Raw genomic sequence first — 24,819 nt, forward strand, 5'->3', positions numbered from 1 at the left:
TAGACTTATGAAAGATCTTGATCTACATCAGATTGTCCACTTTTGACCCATTCAAATTGAGATGTATGCTCATTCTAAAACGACTAACAGAATCACAACTTGTATGGACATCTTTAAATTACACTCTTGTTAGTCATTGGCTTGAGGACTCCAACTCTGTCTTCCAAAACATGAAAGCCATCTTGCACTTAGGGAATTCAAATGCTGGGAATGTGTGACAGACATCGTCTCGAGATCCGGCTATGCACATTGCCAGCCACTACGGTACAGACATCTCCACTAATTTTCCCTTGCATCTCCATCGGATGCGAGAGAAAAGGAGTGGAAATTTTAGTAAAATCTTTGATGTAATGTGTCTCCGCAGACTATTCCAGAGATTAAAAAAAAGGGGGAAACCCGCACTCAGATCAGAAAATATCCTAAAAGTAGAAAAGTTGCCAAGGTATCCCTCCTTGAAATTAAAACATAAATCTAGTATTGAAACCTGTGCTCATCCAACATAATCTGCTGTTGTTCAAAAAACATTTACCATTGTTTTTTAGAGTTTTAATTAAGAGTATATGTATATTTATATTTGACTTAAACAACATCTTAGCTTAAATCCATTGCCACTGTCTAACAACACACAATTGTAGGTTGTTAATATAAGTAGCTACTAACCATAACAAATACATACTGTATCTTTATATGGGCGCAGGTTTCGATATTGGTTTTATATTCCAGAGACAAACCGTGCCACCTCATGGCCAATTATATTCCCTCCCCCTCCTTTAGTAGTCTATGTTTTGGGATAAGGTTGCTTTCACTAATATTGAGAATATATGCCAGAGGTATTCCATTATACCTTCTTTTAAATGTGCTCTTCTATCAAAATGTTGATTATTCTATATATACTCTGGTCATTACTATTTATTAACATAGATCCACACATAAAACCACTTTAGTTAAACAACATAACTGATATTGTAGACCCTAAACACTTCTATCTCTTCTATTTCCGCATTGCATTGGATGAAACAGCAAGTTAAAAATACTCACCTTGATGCTTCTTAGCCTTTGGCTCCCCTCGGTCTCCAATACTGCAGTCTGCAGGCAGTTGTCTACATGTGCTTGATAATCTCTCAGTGGTACTACTGATTTACACAGATAACATTTCTCATACCTGTCCAGATAAAAACATAGAAAAATATCAATCAATTTATAATATTTATACAAAGATGAAAAATACTGCATTTCATCTAAACTCTAGTATTTTTGTAGGATGATGGTCTCAGTCTCATTTTCACCTGTACTGCACTAGATTAAAATCCCAGCTATCAGGTTCTAAATAAAGGACATAATCTCTGAAGAGCTTCAGAAGGAGCAGAAAATTAAAAGTTGTAACCCACCAAGCTGGAATAAGACAAAGAAAGCCAATGTCTACAAAGTGACAGTTCAAAACTCAAGAATATTAGTAAATCAAAAAGTAGTCAAGCAAAAGACACAAATGACACCAATAGAGAAAATGCATGTAGGCACCCTTTAGAAGGAGACCTAATGATAAATATATAGCCACTTTCATCATGAAGTCATAGGAAGGGATGAAGATGGTTGAGACTTCAGCTCAATCTACATTACCACGCATGGTTGAATGGACAATAAAAGTAAAGATGTAAACCAAGACTTAGAAAAAGATCTTTTGAAGATCACTGGAATGTTACCAAATCTATTTCCAGCCAAATCTTTCGACATGATGGCCTAATTAAATTCTCATATGTCCATCCTAGGAATTAATATGGTTGAGATCAGGGGTGTGTCAAAGTCAGCAAATTGGATAAAGTCATTTCAATTAAAGTCTAGCAAACTTGGTTGTCTTTGTCTGAAAAGATGCGTACGGTACGCTACGGCGTGAAAGGGCGTACGCATCCACTACACGTGGCAGCAACAGTAATCGGTCTTTTACCATACATTCGCACAAACACGCATACTTATAAAATAGTACACATTAATGGTAGTTGCAACACATAGTCAGTTATGTCGAAATATAGTAGTATTTATATGTTATATCAGAGTTACATGCATATTAGTGAAATACACGGAATGGGTTGAAGGAATAACATCATGAGTGGTATCATACTGAACCTTGTTACATATCCTACTGTTTGGTTCACTCTGCGAGGGAATCGCAGAGTGCATACACAAGTTATGAATGATAGGGAATTATGAACTACTTAAGACTAAGGAATCTTGGCGGGAAGAGCAGAGCATACCCCCTGCTGAGATGACCCCCTCCTTTGGATTCCTTTGTATGAACTGGCCAATGATGACGACCCCTTGGACCTTCCTTAGACCTGGACCAATAGATGCAAGCTATTCCATCTTCATTGTATTACTGTATGTGATTGTGTATATAAGCAGCAGCTTGTGATCCAGAGTGCAGACATCTTGTCCCCAGACTTCAGGATTGAATGACTGCACTGGATCCAGAGCGCCTGCGATAAGTAACGGCTGTATTTACTATTACTTCGCTTGAGCATATTATTCTACTTATTGCGAATAAATCTCTGTGCTTTGGAAACACAACTCGAGGTTCGACAATCGTTATTGGTTAGCGACAATACGCACATAACAATTTGGGGGCTCGTGAGCTTTGGAGGTTTCGTTGCCGATGATACGCAAGACCAACGGATTTCGGTTCCTCAACAAAGGGTGGAGACGCGTCATAAACGGGTAAGAACGCATGGTGTTCAAAACCTGAATTTTACTCTGTGTTGCGAAACCGAATGTCCGTTTTGCATTATCTAGGGCACGCTAACTAGAACCTAGGGACAAAAGAGAAAACTGTTTCTTTTTACTGTCATTGTGCGTTTTAACTGTATTGCATTGCTTAGCGTATGTGTATTTCCTGCTGTGCGTACGCGTACTTCCGGTAGACTTGCCACGTGGTTAAACAATCGTTTTGATAGTTATTATATGTGCATAGTATAATTACTTGTGAAAGCTTCTGAGATATTATTACTGTTGTTGGGAACTTTTGATTTTCTGCGCAGAAAAGGTGTATAGTGTGTGATGTTGTAACGTAGATACACTGTTTACTATTCATTGTGCTCAGTTGCTGTCTGACGAGGCGGATTGCCCAACTGAAGGACGGTATACAGGGCAGGTATACCGAATGCGAAAACCGGGTTTTCGCAAAGCGCTACCAATAGATCGCAAGGTTTGCTAATAATTAGTATTGGTAGGCAGGGCGATCAAACCGCACCGTTAGTGCGATTTGGTCAAGCAGCTAGGAGGAATTATATTGGAAAGGCTGGTTGATTGTATTGACTTTGTTCTCCCAGTTATAATAAACTCGGCAGATTTTGTGGTTGAGCCAGGGTATCGAGGAGCTGATAGCCCTTGGGGCCCACAGTGATATTTCTGTATTAGGGATCCTCGCCAGGGGCGAGAAAAGCGAGTGAACGCGGCTAAAGGAAATACGTTCACTGAGCATTAGAGATCTCTAGCTGTGATTGTAGCAACAAAGTTGGTATATTGTTCAACATGGGTGCTAAGCATACGCTAGAGATGGTCAGTGTACTGCCTAAAGAAGGCCCTATTGGTTCAGCTAGGTTTCTCATGTGTAAGAAATATGGTGCATACGCAACGGTGTATTGTGACACGTGGGTTGAGATGACCAAAGCTTGCGATAGGCCTTTCCCAACAATAGGAAGTTTTAATGCAGAGGTACTAAATACTGTAAAAGATAAAGTATGGTTGATCAAGTCAACGAAAAAGAGAAATAGACTTAATGATTGTTTAAAATTGTGGCAAATGGAAGGTAACACGTGGCAGAGCAGCGAATGCAAACCGTAAGTAGGCGTGACGAAAAGCGCGCGCAAGGCGGATGTAACCGTTGCAAAGCATGGCGAACTCAGCGCAAGCGCGCCCCCGCCACCTTATGTGGCGGGAGGGGTAAGTATAGCCGTTGTTAAAATTGAAACTAGAAAAATTGCTAAGTTGTACCCTGTTTTAAGCCAGTTTCAAGCAAGTGTATCTGAAAATGAAGATGAACCCACTGTGATTTCAGCCATTGCCCATGCTGTTAGTGTACTAGAGGCTCAGCGCAAGTATGAGAAAATGGCTGAGATAGGTGAGAGTAGTGTGATCACTAGGAGTGAGAGCATTCTAAATCTAGAACCAGCAAATCCTGTAATGTCCCCTGAAGTTAGTGTACCAGAGGGTGCATTCCCAGTCCGCACAATATCAGTTCCCAATGGGAAACCGGATAAGGATGGTGTAGTTCCTTTAAGAAATGTTACAATGCATTGTCCCTGGACTAGATCAGAATTACGTTCCATTATGACTGAATTCCCAGATCCTAGAAAAGAGTTGGCTAAGTGTCAGAAATTTATTAAAGACTTAGGGAATGCCCATGAACCAACCAATAAGGATTGGCGTGTAGTGTTGAGGGCGTGTCTTCCTCCCAATACTAACATACAAAAATTCATTGAAGATTGTTTGTTGGAGGAAGATGACACCTTGACTGATGAAATTAACCAAAAGAATATAGAACAAATTGTCAAACACTTAGCCATCTATTTTCCAGTAGTAGTAAATTGGAGTAAGATTTTCACCATTAAACAAAAGGATAGTGAAACAGCAGCAGATTACTTCACTAGAGCTATAGCAGCGATAACACGGTTTACTGGGATATCCAACATAAGTGAGGACCCACATCACAGAGAGGTAGCTGTAGGGGTACTGATGGATGGCCTTAGAGAAAATTTAAAGACGAGAGTACAAACCACATTACCTAATTAAAGAGGCGTCACGGTAGACTCTCTTAGGGAGTCTGCTGTGGAGCATGACAAAAACCTTTTTAGAAAAAGGGAGGAGAAAAGTGATAGGTTAATGATGGTAAGTATACAGGCTCTAGAAAGGGTGCATACACGACCACCAGCATACAACCCATATAACAAGAAACCTAAAGTGATCAGGTGTTTCAACTGTAACAAGGAAGGACATTACGCTAGAGATTGTAAAAAGGAAAGACTCAATACACAGAAAGGTGGGTCACATAGATATCCTCCAAGGAGGGATTCACATAGACTAGAAGACTCACATCTACCCGCACTTATTACAGCAGCAAATGCTGCGCGGGAAATCAATAGTCAGCACTAGGGGTCAGGTCATACCTGTAGTCTACAGCCAGTGAGGTTAACTGAGAGTCAGAATGAAGAACCAACAATGATAGTTGACATAGCTGGTAGGAAACAAACTTTTCTTGTAGATACAGGGACAGCCCGATCTGTGATAACCTCTCCTTTCAATCTACAGGTGACCAGTAAAACTATTTCAGCTATGAGGGTAACGGGAAAAGTGTTACATTATCCTCTAACTAAACCCGCTGAAGTTACTATCGGCCCCCTGCATACTAAGCATTCGTTTCTCTTGGCTGCAGCGGCTCCTACTAACTTGCTAGGGAGAGACTTGTTATGTAAAATGGGATGTGTCATATACTGTACTTCAGATGGTGTGTTCCTAGACATACCCGAGAAGGTTGCACATGAGGTACAGGACATATTGGACACCCCTCAAAGGTTAATGTTACACTCTCCTGTTATAGAACAAAGTCCATCTCAAGTAAAGGGGATGTTGCTGGAAATACCAGGTTCCCTATGGACCAGAGATGGACAGGACACTGGACTGATGGCAAACGTAGCCCCTGTCATGGTCAATCTAAAAAGTGGTAGGATAGCTCAGAAAATCCCACAGTATCCATTAAAACCGGAGGTGGAACTAGGGGTATATCCTGTTATTGAGAGGCTGTTACAACAAGGGATTTTAATTCGGACAGCCAGTACAGCAAATAGTCCCATTTTCCCTGTGAAGAAGAATGGGGGGAGGGGCTATAGATTAGTCCAGGACTTAAGGGGAATTAATAAAGTTGTTGAGAGCCAATTCCCCGTAGTGCCAAATCCAGCTGTCATCCTCATGCAGATTCCACCGTCTGCCAGTCATTTTACTGTCATTGATCTATGTTCTGCTTTCTTCTCAGTCCCTCTTCACCCTGACTGCCAATACCTTTTTGCATTCTCCTACAGGGGAGTGCAATACACATGGACCAGACTAACCCAGGGGTTCATTGACAGCCCCAGTATTTTCTCCCAAGCCTTACATGACTGTTTGCAATCCTTTCAACCCCACAATGGGTCTGTTCTAATTCAATATGTGGACGATTTGTTGTTGTGCTCTGATTCTTTTATGTCATGTTTACATGATACTAAATTGTTGTTGCTTCATCTTTCACAAACAGGGCACAAGGTGGCAAAGGATAAATTACAGCCATGTCAGACTAAGGTCAAATACTTAGGACACTGCCTCACTAAGGGGCTAAGACACCTGACAACCGACAGAATTGAGGCCATACAACACATGACTCTGCCGCAGAGCCAGAAGCAGATTCGTACTTTCTTGGGGATGTGTGGATACTGCAGATCCTGGATCCCAGGTTTTTCTATTCTGGCATTACCATTGCAGGAGCTAGTCTCTTCCTCGAAACCAGAACGTGTTGTACACACAGAAGAGTCAGAGCAAGCGTTCTTTAATCTTAAAGATAGTCTGACTAGAGCACCTGCATTGGGAATACCTGATTATGAAAAGCCTTTTGAGCTATTTGGTACAGAAGCTGATGGCTGTGCAGCAGGTGTCCTCGCACAGAAACATGGTGACGCTAGCAGACCAGTAGCATACTACAGTGCACAATTAGACAATGTGGCAAGATCACTACCAACATGTCTCAGAAGTGTAGCAGCAACGGCTCTTCTGGTGAGTAAGAGCGAGGACGTAGTATTAGGACATAATTCAACCATCTATACACCCCATGCTGTATCAGCTCTGTTAAATTCAGCCCAAACCAGACATGTTTCCTCAGCTAGATTCACAAAGTGGGAACTAGCCCTGATGGCACCCTCAAACATCACCATCAAACAATGTAGCACCTTAAATCCAGCTACATACCTTCCGTATGTGTCTCTAGAGACACAAAGGGTGGGAGACGAGGAGACCCTGGTTGATGATGAGTTAGGCAAGAATACTGACACGCATGACTGTATGGAACACCTGAATCAGACCTTTACTGCAAGGCCCGACATACGTGACACCCCCTTAGAAAATGTAGATTTTACGTTTTATACAGACGGAAGTTGCCATAGACAGACAGAGACAGGAGAGCTATGTACTGGTTACGCTGTTGTAGACGATCAGGATGTGGTAGAAGCTGAACCCCTTGGTCCACCTCACTCAGCCCAGGTGGCGGAACTAGTAGCACTAAGGAGAGCGTGTGAATTGGCAGAGGGTAAATCAGCCAACATATATACTGACTCTAGGTACGCCTTCAGGGTAGTGCACGATTTTGGGGCCCTTTGGCGTCTTAGAAACTTTACGACAGCAGCAGGTACACCAGTGGCACACTCACAACACATAAAAAGACTTCTGACAGCGATACAGTTACCCAGAACAGTAGCCGTCATAAAGTGCAAAGCCCATACCTTTGAAGAAGACCCAGTGTCATTGGGCAACAACAGGGCAGACGAAGCTGCTAAATGGGCAGCAGGGCAACCTATGACTGTATCGACCGAGACTATGATGGTTTTTCAGACATTAGACATGCAGAAATTAATTGAAATGCAAGATTTGTGTTCCCTGCAGGAAAAGGCGGTCTGGAAGGCGAAGGGATGTGGTCAAGAGTCCTCAGGACTCTGGAGGGATGGACAAGGTAGGCCTGTAGCTCCCCGAACATACTATCCAAGCCTGGCTGAAGCAGCACACGGCCTGACTCACCTGGGTAAAGAAGGTATGTGCAAACTGGTGAGAGCATACTGGTGTGCTCCCGGATTTTCCTCTCAGGTGGGTAAGAAAGCAATGTCATGTCTTACTTGTTTGAGAAAAAATGTTGGGAAAACTATTCCAACTGAGCCATCCCACATCCCTCCTACAGACGGACCTTTCCAGGTAATACAAATTGACTATATCCAATTACCACCGTGCAGGAATCTAAAGTATGTGTTAGTGTGTATTGATGTGTTTTCCGGTTGGGTAGAAGCATATCCGGCAGCCACTAATACTGCTGTGTTCACCGCAAAGAAAATCGTACAAGACTTTGTGTGTAGGTTCGGTATCCCTAGAATCATTGAAAGTGATAGGGGTACCCATTTTACTGGTGATGTCTTCCACCACCAGTTGAGACCCCTTGGACATTCCTGAGACCTGGACCAATAGATGCAAGCTATACCATCTTCATTGTATTACTGTATTTGATTGTGTATATAAGCAGCAGCTTGTGATCCAGAGTGCAGACATCTTGTCCCCAGACTTCAGGATTGAATGACTGCACTGGATCCAGAGCGCCTGCGATAAGTAACGGCTGTATTTACTATTACTTCGCTTGAGCATATTATTCTACTTATTGCGAATAAATCTCTGTGCTTTGGAAACACAACTCGAGGTTCGACAATCGTTATTGGTTAGCGACAATACGCACATAACAGGTGGGTAACATCCGGCCTCCAGGCCCTATAAGGCCCCCAACATCAATTGTTCTGGCACTCTGTCATCCCCCACTTAATGCGCCCAAATTAAAAAAAAAAGAAAAAGAGAGAAAAACCTATGTGACAACCTGGACTGGCGCACTCCTCCCTGTGCACAGAATGTTGGACCGTGATGTCATAACGCCCGAGAGTTGCAGTGCGGATCGTCTAGGGACCAGAAGACAGAAGAAAAGAAAGAAGGCAATAGAAAGGCAAGTGAAGGAGAGAAAAAGCAGGATGAAGGGCACAGTATGATAGAGGGGAGACAGAGAAAGTAGAGAAAATGCAGGATGAAGTTGATTATTTTTAAATGGATAATTTTGTATGGCCCCAAATGATGTTATAAATATCCAAATTGCCCTTGGCAGAAAAAAGGTTTCCCACTCTTGGTTTAGATTATGGAATTTGAGACTTCGCCAATGTAAAATTATTTACAACCGTGCAACCAAACTACTTTTGCGCCGTGACATATGCAAATAAGCAATATCTATAGTGTTGTTTAATTGGATTCTGTGGATCATTGGACCAACCGGATGTGAGAGGGCATGGGGCACGACATACAGTCCCAAGACACCAGAGAAACAGTTAATTAAAAAAGAAGCTAGTCCTTGCAGAAATATCGCTCCCTGCCAAACCAGACTGATGTCTGAGGAAAAATTGAAGGAGAATCGAAAGACAGCCACTCTGTTATAACATATGTGATATACAATCTTCGAAGTGCAGCAAATTCAGACATATTTGGCGCAGCATACTGCTCACTGATGAAGAGATCCCCCCCCCCTAATAGATTGTTAAATCACACCTTTTAGCAAACCAGTTTTTCTGGTTTAGAAATACAATCTGCACAGAGCTGGTATTAGCATCTCTTAAGATTAAATAGGCCTGGTTCATCCTGTACTGGGACTCTGCCTACCTTTGGGGGATGAACTGTAAAAACACTGAGAAACTGATGCAATCTCTCTTTTTCACTGGGATGGCTTCACTTAGGAACATCTCTCTATCTCAATCTATCCTGGATATTGTGTTTATGCCAAAAAAAATAGAAAAAGGAGATTGATCTAAACCTTCCATGCCTAGAATATGGCTGCCATTGTAAATATGATCACCATGACTGAACAAAATGGCTCCTGTGTGACACATAATACCTGTGTTGTACTGGTAAAAGCATCCATGTGAGTAATGGCTGCTACACAAAGATGTGAGCTGTGGACTTGTAGTATTATTTATTATTGTTGAAGTGAAGAACTGGACTTGTTCTTACAATTGTAAAGCGCTACGGAATATGTTGGCGCTATATAAATAAATGATGATGATAGTTACATAGGCTGGAGCTTTAGTATTAATATTGCGAATACTGGTTGTAGAGTTTAATATGGATTCTATTGTGTAATATGCTTGTTAAATCATCATCACCACCATTTATATAGCTCCACTGATTCCGCAGCGCTGTACAGAGAACTCATTCACATCAGTCCCTGCCCCATTGGAGCTTAGTCTAAATTCCCTAACAGACAGACACACACACACAGGGGGTCAATTTTGATAGCAGCCAATTAACCTACCAGTATGTTTTTGGACTGTGGGAGGAAACCGGAGCACCCGGAGGAAACCCACGCAAACAAGGGGAGAACATACAAACTCCACACAGATAAGGCCATAGTCAGGAATTGAACTGATGACCCCAGCGCTGTGAGGCAGAAGTGCTAACCACTTAGCCACCGTGCTGTGTATCTTGGATTAGTGATATATACTGTATTTGTTTGATAGACTGGAAAAGACATGAGGATTAAATAGTATAAATATTTAGCTTTGTTAAAGATGGCTGACAGAGGGCCATGTGCTTGCTGATAGAAAATTAAATAATCTAGATAACAAGGGAATTGTAACTAAATCTGTGATATATACACACACACTTGAAACCTGAGATACATACATTTACACACAGATAGGAAAGGCACATATAACGCTTAAAGTAAGCAATGCATTGTATTTGATGTGATATGTATATTATGCCACCGATTCCCAAACTGTGCGCTGTGTCTCCCTGGGGTGCCATGGCCAGGGCCGGCGGTAAGCAAGTTGGGGGGCACAAAGCCAGAGAGGCACTCCCTCCACCTGCCATCGCTCGCTTGTCCACCGGCCGACCCAAAAACACCAAACAAAAAATTTATCAGTAAGAGTACCCTCCTCCCCGCTCCCCTCACACTGACTGTCGGGTTTGATGTCATTGCGTCCAACATTTTCAGTGAGGAGCGGCGCAGAAAGGAGCCTGAACTTGAAGAAAAAAAATGACACAAAGAAAAAAGAAGAAGAAAGAAGGCCAAGTAAAAGGTAAGGAAAGTAACAGAGGGGCAGTGTGATGGTGAAGGGGCCTAAATACATATTACGTTATTTTGACCCAACTACTTAAAAACAGGACTACTCTGTATTTAAACTGGCATGCCTTGACAAAATTATTACCCTAAGGGTGCCTCAAATTGAGACAGTTTGGGAACCACTGTTTAATGCTTTCTACACTGTTTTATTATATGTGTAAAGACTTACTGAAAACACCTATTGTTAATAAGAATATATACGATCTTAATTGAGACTTTGAAAAATCTTTCTTGATATGATTATCATTATTCCATGTATTATACTGTATGTATCAGAGTAAATTGAGCAGATATTGAAATAGAGCTGGGTTTCAACTAGAACGTACCCTTTGTGAGTGGTAATGGAGGTAGGTATTAAATGGTCATTGGCATATTTACTTCATCATTGGACACTCACTCAGTGTTAATAGAGAGCAATAACAGACTCCAAGGAAAAAACACGGTTTTTATGTACCCTTTTACAGTCCTGTATGAAAAGGCATATTGAGAATCAGTCAGATTTGTACCAATAGTTCAGTCTGAGACTGAAAAGAAATATCCATGTTACTGCAGAACATCGACATTAATAAACAGAAAAATAAGTATCAGAATAGGGAGCCTACATAGTTAGAGGTTCAGTGACAGCATTTTCTTTTGTGGATAAATAATTTGTGGTCTATTTATCATTGAGGAAGGTAACTATCATTATAAATCACTGCAATTTCTGACGATATATAATGAAGTACCATCACTATTTACCATGCCTGGGCTGCTCTGTGTGCTCCCCTCCACCAGGAAGAATTTTTCCTATTTACAGGCAGCCCAACACTACAGGCGAAAGTGCTATGTTCATCAGTGGGCAATGATGATACAAGCACATAGCACTCTGACCCATGAAGGATCTAACAAAGCTGGAGAGGCAAAGGTTTTCACAGCTTAAGAAAATGGATCCGCGGTAAGCACCGGTAATTAGGTTAAGGAGTTAACTGTTTGTCAAATAAACAGTGAAAGAGCCTTTTGCCAGCATATTAGTTGTTCACCACTTGTTAAATAGATCCCAAGTACATTTTATCTATAGCAGTAAAACTAGCTGATCACATTTTTAAAACTATCACACATATGACTGAACAGATATCATATGAAATGGATAAAATGGCTAACTCTTACACTGCTGTTGGGGGCAAACAAATGTCACATATATTGGCAGTTACTCAACAAATCTAGATAGAGATTTTATATACATATACATACATACATACATATACACATATATACATACATATACACATACACACACTACCGTTGAAAAGTTTTAGGCAGGTGAAAAAATGATGCAAAGTAAGAATGCTTTCAAAAATTGAAATGTTAATAGTTTATTAATATCAATTAACAAAATAGAAAGTGAATGAACAGAAGAGAAATGTAAATCAAATCAATATTTGCCTTCAAACAGCGTCAATTCTTCTAGGTACACTTGCACACAGTTTTTTAATTAACTCGACAGGGAGGTTATTCCAAAAATCTTTGAGAACTAAACACAGATCTTCTGTGCATGTAGGCTTGCTCAAATCCTTCTGTCTCTTCATGTAATCCAAGACAGACTCAAAGATGTTGAGATCAGGGCTCTGTGGGGACCATATCATCACTTCCAAGACTCCTTGTTCTTCTTTAAGATGACGATAGTTCTTAAGGACATTTGCTGTATATTTGGGGTTCTTGTCCTGCTGCAGAATAAATTTGAAGCCAATCAGACGCCTCCCTGATGATATTACAGACAGGTACTTATCCATCAGGTCACTGAAGCTGTACTCTCCACTAAGGAGACCTGCTTTGGCGGTTGCCCCTGCTAGTGCTCTGCTCGTTGCTAGGGAACATACGGACAGCTGCTGGAGCTACAGGGGAGCAGTGTGATGGCTTAGGTATAGCATGCACTAATAGTGGGAGGTGCTAGCAGGCTGCAGGGGAGAGGAAACTTCAGAGGCTACTCTCCCAAGAACAAGGGCCCCAGGGTGAAGGAAACTGACAAGCACGTCACCACTGGGAAAACATTCCTGATTAGTCAAAGTAAAAATCCTAAAGGAAGAAACAAATAAAAACATGCAAAAATAAGGGCAAGAGTCCACTGGAAAAAAAACATCCTACTCCAGAGGGCAATTTACTAAAACTGAAGATGGCTCCAGATGGGAGGGGCATAGTAGGAGAGAAGCTATTGACTCAAATAGTTTGAGCTTTAAAGTGCCTTTACTCCAGATCCACTTAATATACCCCCCTCCCCCCCCCCCCCCCATTGTCACAGAGTCACCAAATGGCAGGAGAGAGGAATACATGGATATCATGATAATCATCAAAACAGATATGGTCAGAACAGCAGTCATATGGTAAAAATAGAATCATTCAAGGCTACAAGCTAGCATAAAGGTGAATTCCAACCAAATTTTTATTTAGTTATTGGCTAAGTTCAGTGAGTTAAGATAAAAATACAGATTGTAATGTACAGGTTGGTTTCCAACAGGAACCAGTATTTTCAAATGTAGAGAATTTTCATTCATTCCAAACATGACCGCCTGACTGAAATCGAAAAGAGGAGCGCACAGCTGGATGCAATGGAGAACCCACCAGATGGGAAGAATGCAGTGCTAAAAAGCTGTATTTTAACAAAAACAACAAAAATGTACATTTTGCTAGAGTTCTAAAATTATGCATAAGGAGTTTTCAACTAAATCCATTGAAACCACATTGTGTGAACTATGGCATTTTCATCATCTAGTATATTAAAGAACCACTAAACTCCCAATGTTGACATTGTCAGATGTGATGCAGGAAGGTACAATAAACTACATAGGATTTATTTACCTTCACAGCTTTGAGGGATTGGTTTGCAATCTCCAAGGTACTGAGAAATCTATGTATATATTGATATATAAATTTCCCTTATATAATACAGCATATGGGGAGATGTAAAATGAACACAGACTGTAAGATTATGAGTAGGAACTTCATATCCTCTTTGTTTGATTGTTAACACCTAGTCTTGTTTCATTACTATGCTTTTTGACAATTGTAAAGCGCAGCAGTGTATGCTGGCGCTAAATAAACACACACACACACACATACGTACACACACACACGCACGTACACACAAACGCACGCACACGCACGCAAGTACACACGCACGCACAAACACACACGCACAAACACACACAGGCACAAACACGCACGCACGCACAAACACACACCCACAAAAACACACGCACGTACGTACGTACGTACGTACGTACACACAGCTATTGCTGGGCACTGGTACTGTGTTGCCAGGTCCATACACCACCTCTCTTCTGACGTGTAAGTGACGACTAAAGGCTTGGCCACTTGTCCCTCTGTCAGGGCAGACTGCTCATCATCTGACATGCCATACACCACCTCTCTTCTGACGTGTAAGTGACGACTAAAGGCTTGGCCACTTGTCCCTCTGTCAGGGCAGACTGCTCATCATCTAACATGTCGCTCTGTAGCTGCACCAGTTCTGAAAGGAAAAAGATATGTAAATGACGAGGTAAAAGTCAAAAGCATACATCAGACACCATATTTTCCACTTACCATCCGGATCAATGTGCATCTCGTCCAAATTCTTGCCTTTGAATTCAGCCAGTCTGCCACTCTGCCACTCTCGAGAGCAATTAACAGTTTGCTGATCTTGGCGAGTTGAAGGGTACATTCTGGGAGGCGGTAATACTGCCGATGCACCCTGATGTGGTGCCCAAGGAATTCTGCCAACTCATCCAGTTCTGTGTCGTTTAGGTTGAGGACCTTCAAGAGAGTGGCAATGTGCTTTCGAAGCTTCGTGGAAGACAGCGTGTGGGGATGCTTGGCCCCACACTCTCGGGCAAACAGTCGTATGCAATCGGAGCCTTTGAAGTGTGACAAGACAGCTGGTCTGGCGAACATGTAGACATTTTGGCTATCCATTCCACATGTGTCACGCTTTTCTGCGAGAAGTTCCCCTGCAGCTTGCATGGCTGGTGTCAGCAGGATGGGGACCTTTCTCACTCATTTTCCTCGGATTCCAATGCGAGTGAAGTGCTGGCAGAGAATCCTCTCAACTTCGGAAAGCGCTAGGGACACATCTTCGTGGAGATCCGAGGTATATCTTGAGGATAAGGTAGTCAGCAACATTTTTGAAACTTCCCCTTCCCTTCTTCAATTGAACAAGATCACCTGTGCCAGGGTGACTTTTGCGAATAGTAGTGCCCAGTGGTTAACCGTAGGCTCTGTGGATAGCCCAATTCGGTAGGCTTGCTGCTTCTCATTGAGGTACAAGTGCATGTTCCACTTGGACTCCTTAAGAGTTTTGAAGGCAGTCGATGAGATCAACTCGTTCCATCTCGCCTCATATAGCTTCCTGAAATTTTGTGTGTTTTCAACCACAGCAGTGCAGCCCTCCATCATGGCTCGGCACTCCACAATGCTCGCTATCTTTTGCAGGACGTGCCTGATATTGAGTGCCAGCGAGGGTGTCTTAAATGTACCTTTCTCCTCATCATAGCCGGCTACCAGCTTCAAAGTGTCTACTACGTTCAGAAAGTTCGATGGGACGATAAAGTCTTCCATCCTCTTAAAAAGCCTGTAGCAGAAGCCTGCCCATTTCTTTAAGCTTCTGACGGATGTACTCGTGCCTGCCAACATCTGATCAGACCCGGTTGAACAGATGCTGTCCTATCTGCATGATGCATCGATCATTTCTGACTGCGAGTAAGACTTCATCCTGGGTCATGTCACTCAAGAGCTTCCAAAAGCCATCACTGATGTCAGGTGGAACAGGCTGAACAAAGGCGCACAGTTACTGGACTCTGTTCTTGCCAGGTCTGAGCTTCTTGTCCTTTCAGTTTAGCTTACATCTCTTCATGTGTTGCCACAGCTATTTCCTTGCAAACAAGCCCTGGCAGGCTACACAGTGCATGAAGCCTTCAGCAAATCTTTGTCTGGAAGTTTGCACGGGACCAGAACGCCATGGCCTGCCCTCATTTCCTCAACATTGTGTGCAAAGTTGCCCTATTGCGAAGTTGTGCCAATTGCATGCACCTTTCTTTCGAGTGCTTGGGGAATTTCAGGGCCTAGGCTACTTCAGTCTCATTGCGGTGAACATGCTCCATGTGCCGGGCAATTTTTAAGAGGGGCTTCTCACAGTACAGGCAGTACTGCTATTTGTTATACGCCCTGTAGTCATCACTGTTTCAGGACACCATTTTGCCAGACACCGCGTTATCTCTCCGACCCTCTGTGTTAAAAACATGGCTAGCAGAAGGTCGAGAATGGTCGTCCATAGAACTCATCTATGGGTACCTGCACTATCCTGCACTGGTGGGCAACGGGGTATCTCCGCTGGTGTCTGAACCGCTGTCCTCCGAAGTGTCAGGGGCAAACTCATCTCCACTGCTCTCTGGTCTACCGGTGGGCTCTGTCATTCCTCAATGTCCCCCCTTTGCCTTCAGCAGCAGACGGCTGCGACAGTGTCTTCATGCGCTTGGTGTACAAAGCGTGGTAATGATGCAGTCACTTCCGCTTCCTGTTCTACAGTTGGACGGAATAGTGGCCTGTATCGGTGGTATGCGCACACACACTTTCTCCCCTTCGCATGGGACACACGCACACTTTTGTTCCGACAACTGTGACTAGTGGGGACATACCAGATTTTTATGCTGAGCATATCAGCAAGGTCCCCTGCAGTGATTACCCTTGTGAAGCCTTGTGGGGACCTCAAATTTTGTCCCCACTACGACTCAGGTCCCCACAGTGTTGGTGTGTAAACAGGTCAATGTCCCACACACACACTATATATTATATATACACACACTATATATTATATGCAAAAAAATGCAGGCATTGTGCCACATTTGTATTCAGGTTAATCATTCACATATTTTTTATTGGTGGTATTTATAATAATAGAATCAATTTTAGTATTCATTTTGTGATCGGTTTCCAATGGGGTCTAGAACCCCACAGAGCCAAAATGCTTTTGAATCAGTAGCCCTGGGTAGGTCAGTTAATTTACTGTTATATAAAAATAAAAAGAAGTCCTTGTTATTATTTTTTTGGTGTCTGAACATTGGTCGAGGAGTCTTACGTTAAAAACAACAAAACAAATATGAGCATACCTACTTACTTTCCAGAGGCTGACGATAGAATACGGTCATCTGATCCAGCATGACTTCGTCTCATCGGTTTGTGTCTTGGTCTCAAAACTTAATCAAAACCAAGTGAGATGTATTAAATATATTACTAACATGCAAACCTCTATGTAAACTTTGTTCCATTTTCCACTAGAAAAACGATTAAATACTTATGTACTTGTAACTTTTCTGATATATATCAACTGTAAGCATGGGGAAAGTATATACATTTTGCTTTTCATTGTCTAGCACAATAAATGTAAAGAATCTAAATAATACCAACCAGCCATTTCTTGCTGGCTATTGGTCCCATCACAGTTTGCGGCATGCCTCTCGATCTGAGCCCAGGAAAATATACACCCACACATTGGACACTCCACATTTTTGGGGCAGATTTGGTCCAGGCATACAATGTCTTCTGCAGGAGGCCCATTGGAAAAACAAGCCTGCAAAGATAACACAAAAACAACTTTGACCATACCTGTGCAACTGAATAGAGATCTGGAAAACATGTACTGTTGGAGATAACTAAGATAGGTTTGAGAAACATCCCAACAGGTTCTACACAAAGCTTATAAGAGGTATCAAACTGACATCATCAAACCAAAGTAAAATGTATTACTGTAACAGCATTGCGATCTACGCAAGGTACGATATGCTTGTTTGACGCTACTACTGGACAACCAGATGTGTGGCCAAAATGCACTAATCTGGAACTTCAGTCACTGCACAGAACCAGATCACACCCACCCATGACATTGGAGTAGGGAGAGTCATCATTCTTCAAGGTTTTTCTATCACACCTAATGATTTCATTTGCATTAGATTTTGATCAGCCATGACAAGCATATGCTACTATTGGTCAGATTGGTTCAATTGATCAAAGAAAAATGCACCTTGTGTGGACAGCTTTACATCGACACAAACTTGATACAACAAACTGTGAAATATAATGAACACACAGACCCGTAAGCATAAGGATCAGAGTATTACCAGAACTTTGTGGATTTTTATTTAGAGCTTAGAATGCAAACAAATAATTCAATTATTTACTTATTCCATTATTTCCAAGTTAACACTTTTTTTAAAAATGCAGTTTCTACAGCCACAATAAACTTAGAAAGATTTTGGTGTATTGTATTGATTTCCCACCAAAATTGTGCCAGCTCAAATGAAATGAAAAATGTTTCATACAAATATACCATAAAGCATTAAAAAAAAAAAAAGTATTTCCAGATGCCCAGAAGGCTCTGGAAAAGTGCACACGTCCCTCTTCACATCCGCAATGTGAGAAACTTTGCTCACTACTTTACACCACAAAATTTCTCAGTTCTCATAATTTCAAGGCGCCTATAACATTGCTGTACCTGATGTAATTTGATAGTTTTGTCTTTCAGCTTGGAAACTGGCACAATTAGAAGGAATGTGCCAAAACACTGAATGCAAGTGGATTCCGCTGCTCAAATCCTGCACAAAAAGGTGTGCCCTGAGCCTTTAATCTAGAGCACACCATGGTAGAGCATCACAGAGCAGACTACCCATTTCATTCCACTGTTCTGCTTCATTGAAAATGTTACACTAATTTCTATGCCAGAAACACAAACACTGGCAGATATTTAACCATTACATGACCAGGAGGAATAAAAGTGTGTGCCCTTTTGGTAGCATATTGAAATATGGCTCTGTATTTGAAGTCATTTATACAGGGAAAATGGACAAAATCATTTAGTCCATGCAAACTGATTTAACTAAACATTTAATCAATCAGTCGATGTGTTCAAAAAACGGGAATTGAAGTCCCACTTAGGTCATCGGCCACCTGTTTATTTGGGCTCCGTCTGAAGGGAAAGGTCAACAAGCTGACAAAAATGTATATTTCCCAGTTGTTTATGGTGGCTAAGGTTAGCATAGCCTGCTTATGGTTAGCCTCGGCGAGCCCCACAATTAAGAGTTGGAAAATCCTGGTTAACGCCACTATAGGGCACGAAAGATTTGTTTACACGAGCAGGCAGGCATTGCCAAAGTTTGAGAATATATGGTATAGGTGGGTGGAGTCTCCATTTTATTTTGTATCCCCGAGTCATGATGTCCCGAATACATGAGGGTCTGGTTCCCCTGGATTACATTATAACAATAATAAAGTCCATAGTAAAAAGTAGAGCCCCGCCTCTGCAGAGTACGTATGCAAGAGCATTTACGATGTACATTCCTGATTGAGTATTGTACAAATGTTATCATTATGCAATACTGGTGTCTTACAATTTATCTGATATTTTGTATTTAATATTGGCATATTTGCGACTGTATTTTCTTTTTTCTGTATTTGTTTTTTTTTTTTTGTTTTGTTGTTGGTATGTATGTACCTTGAAAATTTCCAATAAAAATACTGAATTTAAAAAAACCCCAAAATATTTAATCAGTTGTTAAAGAAATACAATAAAGGTCTTCTAAACCGTAACAGTGGTGGCTTCCTTTTCCATACAATCTCCTTCTACAAATGCTACTTAGCTTAAAGGGCCACAAGGTTGTTTGATACAAACGCATAGTATTTGGGGAGAATTTCATTGCTTTGAATTTTTTTATTTTTTTTAATACTCAACCACCTCTTTGTTAATCAATGGCACGATAGGAGAAGCAGTAGTCAAGTCACAGGGCAAGCATCAGGGCTGCCCCAAGTCACCATTACTTTTCAACCTAATACTGGACCCTATGCTTTGAGTCTTACACACATGGTCTACACTACACTACAGTTCATTCAAGTGGGTCAGTCTTAACAGATGACATATTTATCTAATTCTAGGGAATCACTACCCATAAGAACCAGAAGCAAGGAATTTGGTATCGTTTCAGGGTTTTTCTTTAACTCTGATAAATTTGTGGGATTACACCTGAAGACTGGCTTTACAAGGCCCCACTGTGCTAGAGACTTAATAATGAAATGGGCAAACAAGGCTATCCCATATCTATGTATACAACTACTGAAGAACCTTGCCCCTTTATAGCCGCTCAATATCACAAAAGCTACTGGGGAATTAGGTAGAAAGATTGAGAATGTCTCCTTTTTCTATATGGATAGAGCAAACCTATTAAAAATAATTTCATTCCCAAGACTCGTATACCCACTTCAATCCTTGCCAGTATTGCCGGCTGGTAAGTATACCTCTAATATAAACAATATATTCTGAAATTGCTTTTAGAAAAACAAAAAAAAGAAAAAAGAAACAAAAAAAAAAAAAAAAAGAATAGGGCTTTTTAAGATTCAATTATCCAGAGCCAATGGTGAAAATAATTTTCCCAATAGAGAACTAAATGATTAGACAGCTCAATTAAGGTACTTGAGGGATTGGATACGAGGGAGTGATATCTATGGTAATACATCACTAGAACAAAATTTCCATCCTGGATTAAAATGAATTGCTTTCCTGCACTTACATGGTCAAGATTTACCAGCAACAATCCATGACAACCCCATTCTGATGTCCACTAAAAAACTATAGCACATTTTAAAAAGATAAAAAAACAAAACCTTATCTCTCTATAAAACTCCCTCTCATGGGGAAATGTGGCTCCTTAATGGCCGATATTACCCGATACTTATGGAACTGCTCACCAAGCAAAAGGTTCTGAACCTGCATCTGCAGGTTCACAAATGACTATTTAGTCAATCTCCCTCTACATGCAGAACACGCTATTTTTATTTTACTACCTAGAGGTATAAATGGCAACAGAATATTTCTACTGCCAGTCTCATCAGCCACAAGAAAATGTGTGCTCCAGATGTGAGTCCAAAACACCCCACTCCCAGCCCCTTCATTATTCTGAGAAAAATTCTTCCTTACTTTCTGTATGGATTGGGTGGAGGCAGTGTTCTCCCCAGCACCTGTCTCCTGGGTGCTGAGGAGCCCAAGAGTCCTATTATAATAGAATAAAACATTGTTTCTCCTATTAGAATAAACACTATGAAAGCACTACAGCCAACAGTGTGTGTTAGACCACTGACTACCAGTCCAGGCAGTTGTGGGCAATAACCTCCAAAATGTTCAAATAATATTACAAAGTATTACAACTGCCTCCACCTGGCAACTTCTTAATGCCCGGCTGGCAAAATGTCCTTGTGAGTACACTGGATGGAGGCATAAGGAAAGCTGCACTTAAAGGTTCTTTGATACATGGGAGATATCCATTGATGCACTCTTTAAATGGGTTTCAGAGGGTATCTGTAGTTGCTTTCAAATACCATATACACTTCTGTGTGTTAATGATCAACTAATCAATTTCTGCCGATTTTGTTACCTTTGATTGTTATCATATATGCCGTAAAGAGGATTTTTTATGACTATGTTAACTTTGACATGCTTTAATAAAGAGATAACTGAAAACAAAAAATACTACTCCATACGTATAGATGGGCCTTTATAATTAGAGTTGATAAAACTCTCAGAGAATGTTGTTTGTATTTAAGCAGAAGAAGATAAAATTTAAACTGCTATTTTGTTTTTAGCACTAAAGCTTAGTACAGAATTTGTTTTAGGAATAAATTGTAGACAGTGTTTTCATCCATATACAGCATAGTTTCAGGTGATCAAAGTCTTACTTTGGGACCAGAGTAAAAGCATGTCAAATTTTTTTTGGACATTTATCATGCACTACAAAAATCCCAATGTTATCTACCTCTCCACCTTTACAAAAATCATGTATAAAATACTAACAACACAACCTTCATTTATTTATATTTATCCATCTGAACCACAAGGCCAATTCACTCAGGAACTCTGAATACAGGTGATGCCAGCTGAGCAAACTGCTGGAAAAAAAATCTGTGTTGAGATGGCTACCAATACTGTACATTTTAAGAGTTGCTTGAACTCAATTGTTAAGCTCCCCTCATCATTAAATCTAACAATGATCCCCAGCCTTGAGGAATATTAGATTAGAATTGTTTTACAGCACCCCAAAATTGGCTGATTGTTAGATCAGCCCATTTTGACAGCACCATTTTAAAACAGAGCGTGGTCCATAGCTTGTATTTAAAAATACAAGTTTATGCATTTCATTTTAATACAAAAGCTACTGTTCAAAAAAATGTGATAACCAATATTCTCAGTATTAACAAATATTATAAGTTTTCTTATCTTTCTAGTTATCAGTTTAAAGAAAACATTTGTAGTATTCTAAAACAAGTTAAGTATGCTTTTTTCAATAATCTCTTCTCTACATAATCACTAAACAATGTAGATATGTGCCACACCAGAGCAGTCAGAAACTTGTCCATACACATGAGAGGGTAAACTGCTGTTGTTCAGATGCCCGAGTGTCTACATTTCCTGGACAAATGAAAAAACGTACACATAATAAAAAGTGTGGGTTGCAATGTATGGTCAGTCTGATCAAAGTTAGTCCAGTAAACAATCAGTCTGTTCAAAGTGCACAATTAAAACCACACTGTGTCCAGCTTGAAGATAAAGTCCACTTTCTGAGAAAACTCCAGGTAGGTTTACTTTAGTTGCCACATATAACAGATCTCGTTTAGATACAGTTGTATCCAATGACATGAGCTTACCTCTTGTTCTATCCAACAGAATGGAAGTCAAATCTTATTTGACAATACAATTCTATGAATGTGGACTACCTCTTCAAGATTACTATATTGCCGCAAAACAAACATATAATAATGTGTGTGCCTTGAGACTATGTTTACTAGAATGTTGTCATTTTTCCCATCACTATTTCATTTACATTTTGCTGATTCATTGGTTAAATTATTGTTACCTGTGGTACAGAGTTTGGAGGTGGTATAGAGGTTGGCTCTGTTAAATCTGCACTATCCTCTTTGCCAGAATCCTCTTCTCTGGCTGGACTGGGCTGTGTCTCTGCAGGAAAAAACATACATTTTTAGAATGGCATAACCCTAGCACCCACAATTGGTTAATAGAAGCTGCCTTCTCCAAATACAAGCAAATCATATTTAAATATAAAAGCACAACTGTTGGCTTTATGGTCAACAAGCCATGTGTTATCTATGAATCAAAAGACATCCAAAAGTATTAACATCTACTCACAATCAGTACAAACATATTGGTTATGTGGATATCAGTAATGACCACATAACATGTTCTAATTAATACATCATAATAATAATCAATGTTGCCAAGTTATTCAGTGGCACTTCAGGATTTCAAAAGTTCTTTTTTTTTTGTTCGGAATCCTATATTTCTTCTTTTAGATAACTCAGAAAGGTAAACACCAGAATGCAATTTAGCTATGGTTTATTATCCAGTTCCTCTCTTATGAATTCTCAGTGTGTTCTGGTTGACAATGTACCATTAAACCCACAGTTTTAGAAGTTACAGCTTTATACATTCTCTCAGATCTCTCCAGGTTTGAGGAGACGTGATCCAGGTGGTAGCTGTGTTACACTTCCAGAAGAGAGGTTAGACTCTGGAAAGTGCAGCTCAGCCAGAGCATGATAATCTACAGACCAGCAATGCAGTGGTTAAATCCAGGTACAACGCATCTCATCTCCCGCTACCAATCAGCCTTGAGATAGAAAGAGAATATCTTCCAATTGGGGTGCAAGATGAGGAGTTCCGACAATAAAGGAGGAGATCCTGAGACCAGATTATAAGGCGTGTATGGTGAACGTAGAGAGACTTGGTGATTGTGAAGCTGGATGTCAGGTCTAACGAGGGAATACAGCTGCTGCTGAACGGATTGAATAAGCAGAGCATAATGGAAAGGACTTTGAGCACCAGTAAGCTTCATTCTTCTTCTTGAATCTCTGGGGATGTTGTTGTGGATCTGTGGGGTGACAGCCTCTGTAGCAAAGGATTACGCCTCAAAAAGGGATACCCCAGGGTTGGCTAACAGCGCATCTGAATGGTACTGTACTATGTGTTATGTTACATGTGTAATTTAATCCTTGCTTAAAAGCTTGGTTGGTGCTTTGTATTAATAAACTTATGTATTATTTACTTTCTTAAGTGTGAAAATATTTTCCAATTTCCATGGTACTGGAGGTGAATGATAGGCTGCAGTTAGCCTGGTAAGATGTGATCTGGTGCAGTGTGTGTTTGCTGGTTAACCCTGGTTACACACTCCAAAAGTTGGCCCAGATAAAGAGCCTGTGGGTTCCTCGTTATGGTGACAGGACCCTACATTGATTTTTGCTTTACCATTATCATATTCACTCTTTGTTTTGTCTTTTGTTGTTGTTCCTGTTTCACAGTACACATTTGAAAAGAATAGTAAAAGGTTTCATACATTGGCTAAGTTTGCTTACTATATTGTAGCTAAAGTGGAATAGGGAGATTTGCAATGTATCTACAACTGCATCTGAGAATTATAAATAAGTGTTTCTTCCTCGAACACATACATTTATTGATCTTATAATGGGATTTGTAAACTTATTTTTCTCTGAGTTCAGTGGGAGACACCATATACGTTGGGGTGCAGAGTGTTGTTACAGGAGCTTGGGCACTTCTCAAAATTACCTCCATCTTTAAAACCTGGAAGCATATCGGGTACTCATTATTTTTCTAACAAAGCTCCGAGGACAGAATTAGGAGTGCTGAACAAGAGGGAGAGTAGAGAAGAATAGGACAAATAAGCTTAACAAGGATCAAGAACATCTCTTATCAAAAGCTGTCCCTAAACGAGATACGCTCAAAAGTAGCATTGCGCAGCACCTTATTTCCAAAGCTAGCATCTTTGGATGTGAAAATGTTGAGACTGTAGAATTTAGTGAAT

At 40.7% G+C, this 24,819-nt stretch overlaps 1 protein-coding gene across 3 annotated transcripts in view; it reads right to left on the reverse strand.

The window, feature by feature from the left end:
* The window catches only part of UIMC1 (ubiquitin interaction motif containing 1), a 109,526-nt gene that overhangs the window by 18,204 nt on the left and 66,503 nt on the right, over positions 1–24,819 (reverse strand). For 2 of the 3 annotated variants that reach the window (XM_075209149.1, XM_075209148.1), the window contains 4 exons: positions 22,843–22,943; positions 17,357–17,519; positions 17,067–17,145; positions 1,039–1,162 (listed from right to left, as the gene is read on the reverse strand). In XM_075209149.1, coding sequence (XP_075065250.1) covers positions 1,039–1,162; positions 17,067–17,145; positions 17,357–17,519; positions 22,843–22,943 — 467 coding nt within the window. Of the gene's footprint in view, positions 1–1,038; positions 1,163–17,058; positions 17,146–17,356; positions 17,520–22,842; positions 22,944–24,819 lie in introns of those variants that run through there. The other variant, XM_075209150.1, reaches the window with a different exon arrangement.

The sequence above is a fragment of the Mixophyes fleayi genome, chromosome 4 (assembly GCF_038048845.1).
Source record: "Mixophyes fleayi isolate aMixFle1 chromosome 4, aMixFle1.hap1, whole genome shotgun sequence".
Lineage (NCBI taxonomy): Eukaryota > Metazoa > Chordata > Amphibia > Anura > Limnodynastidae > Mixophyes > Mixophyes fleayi.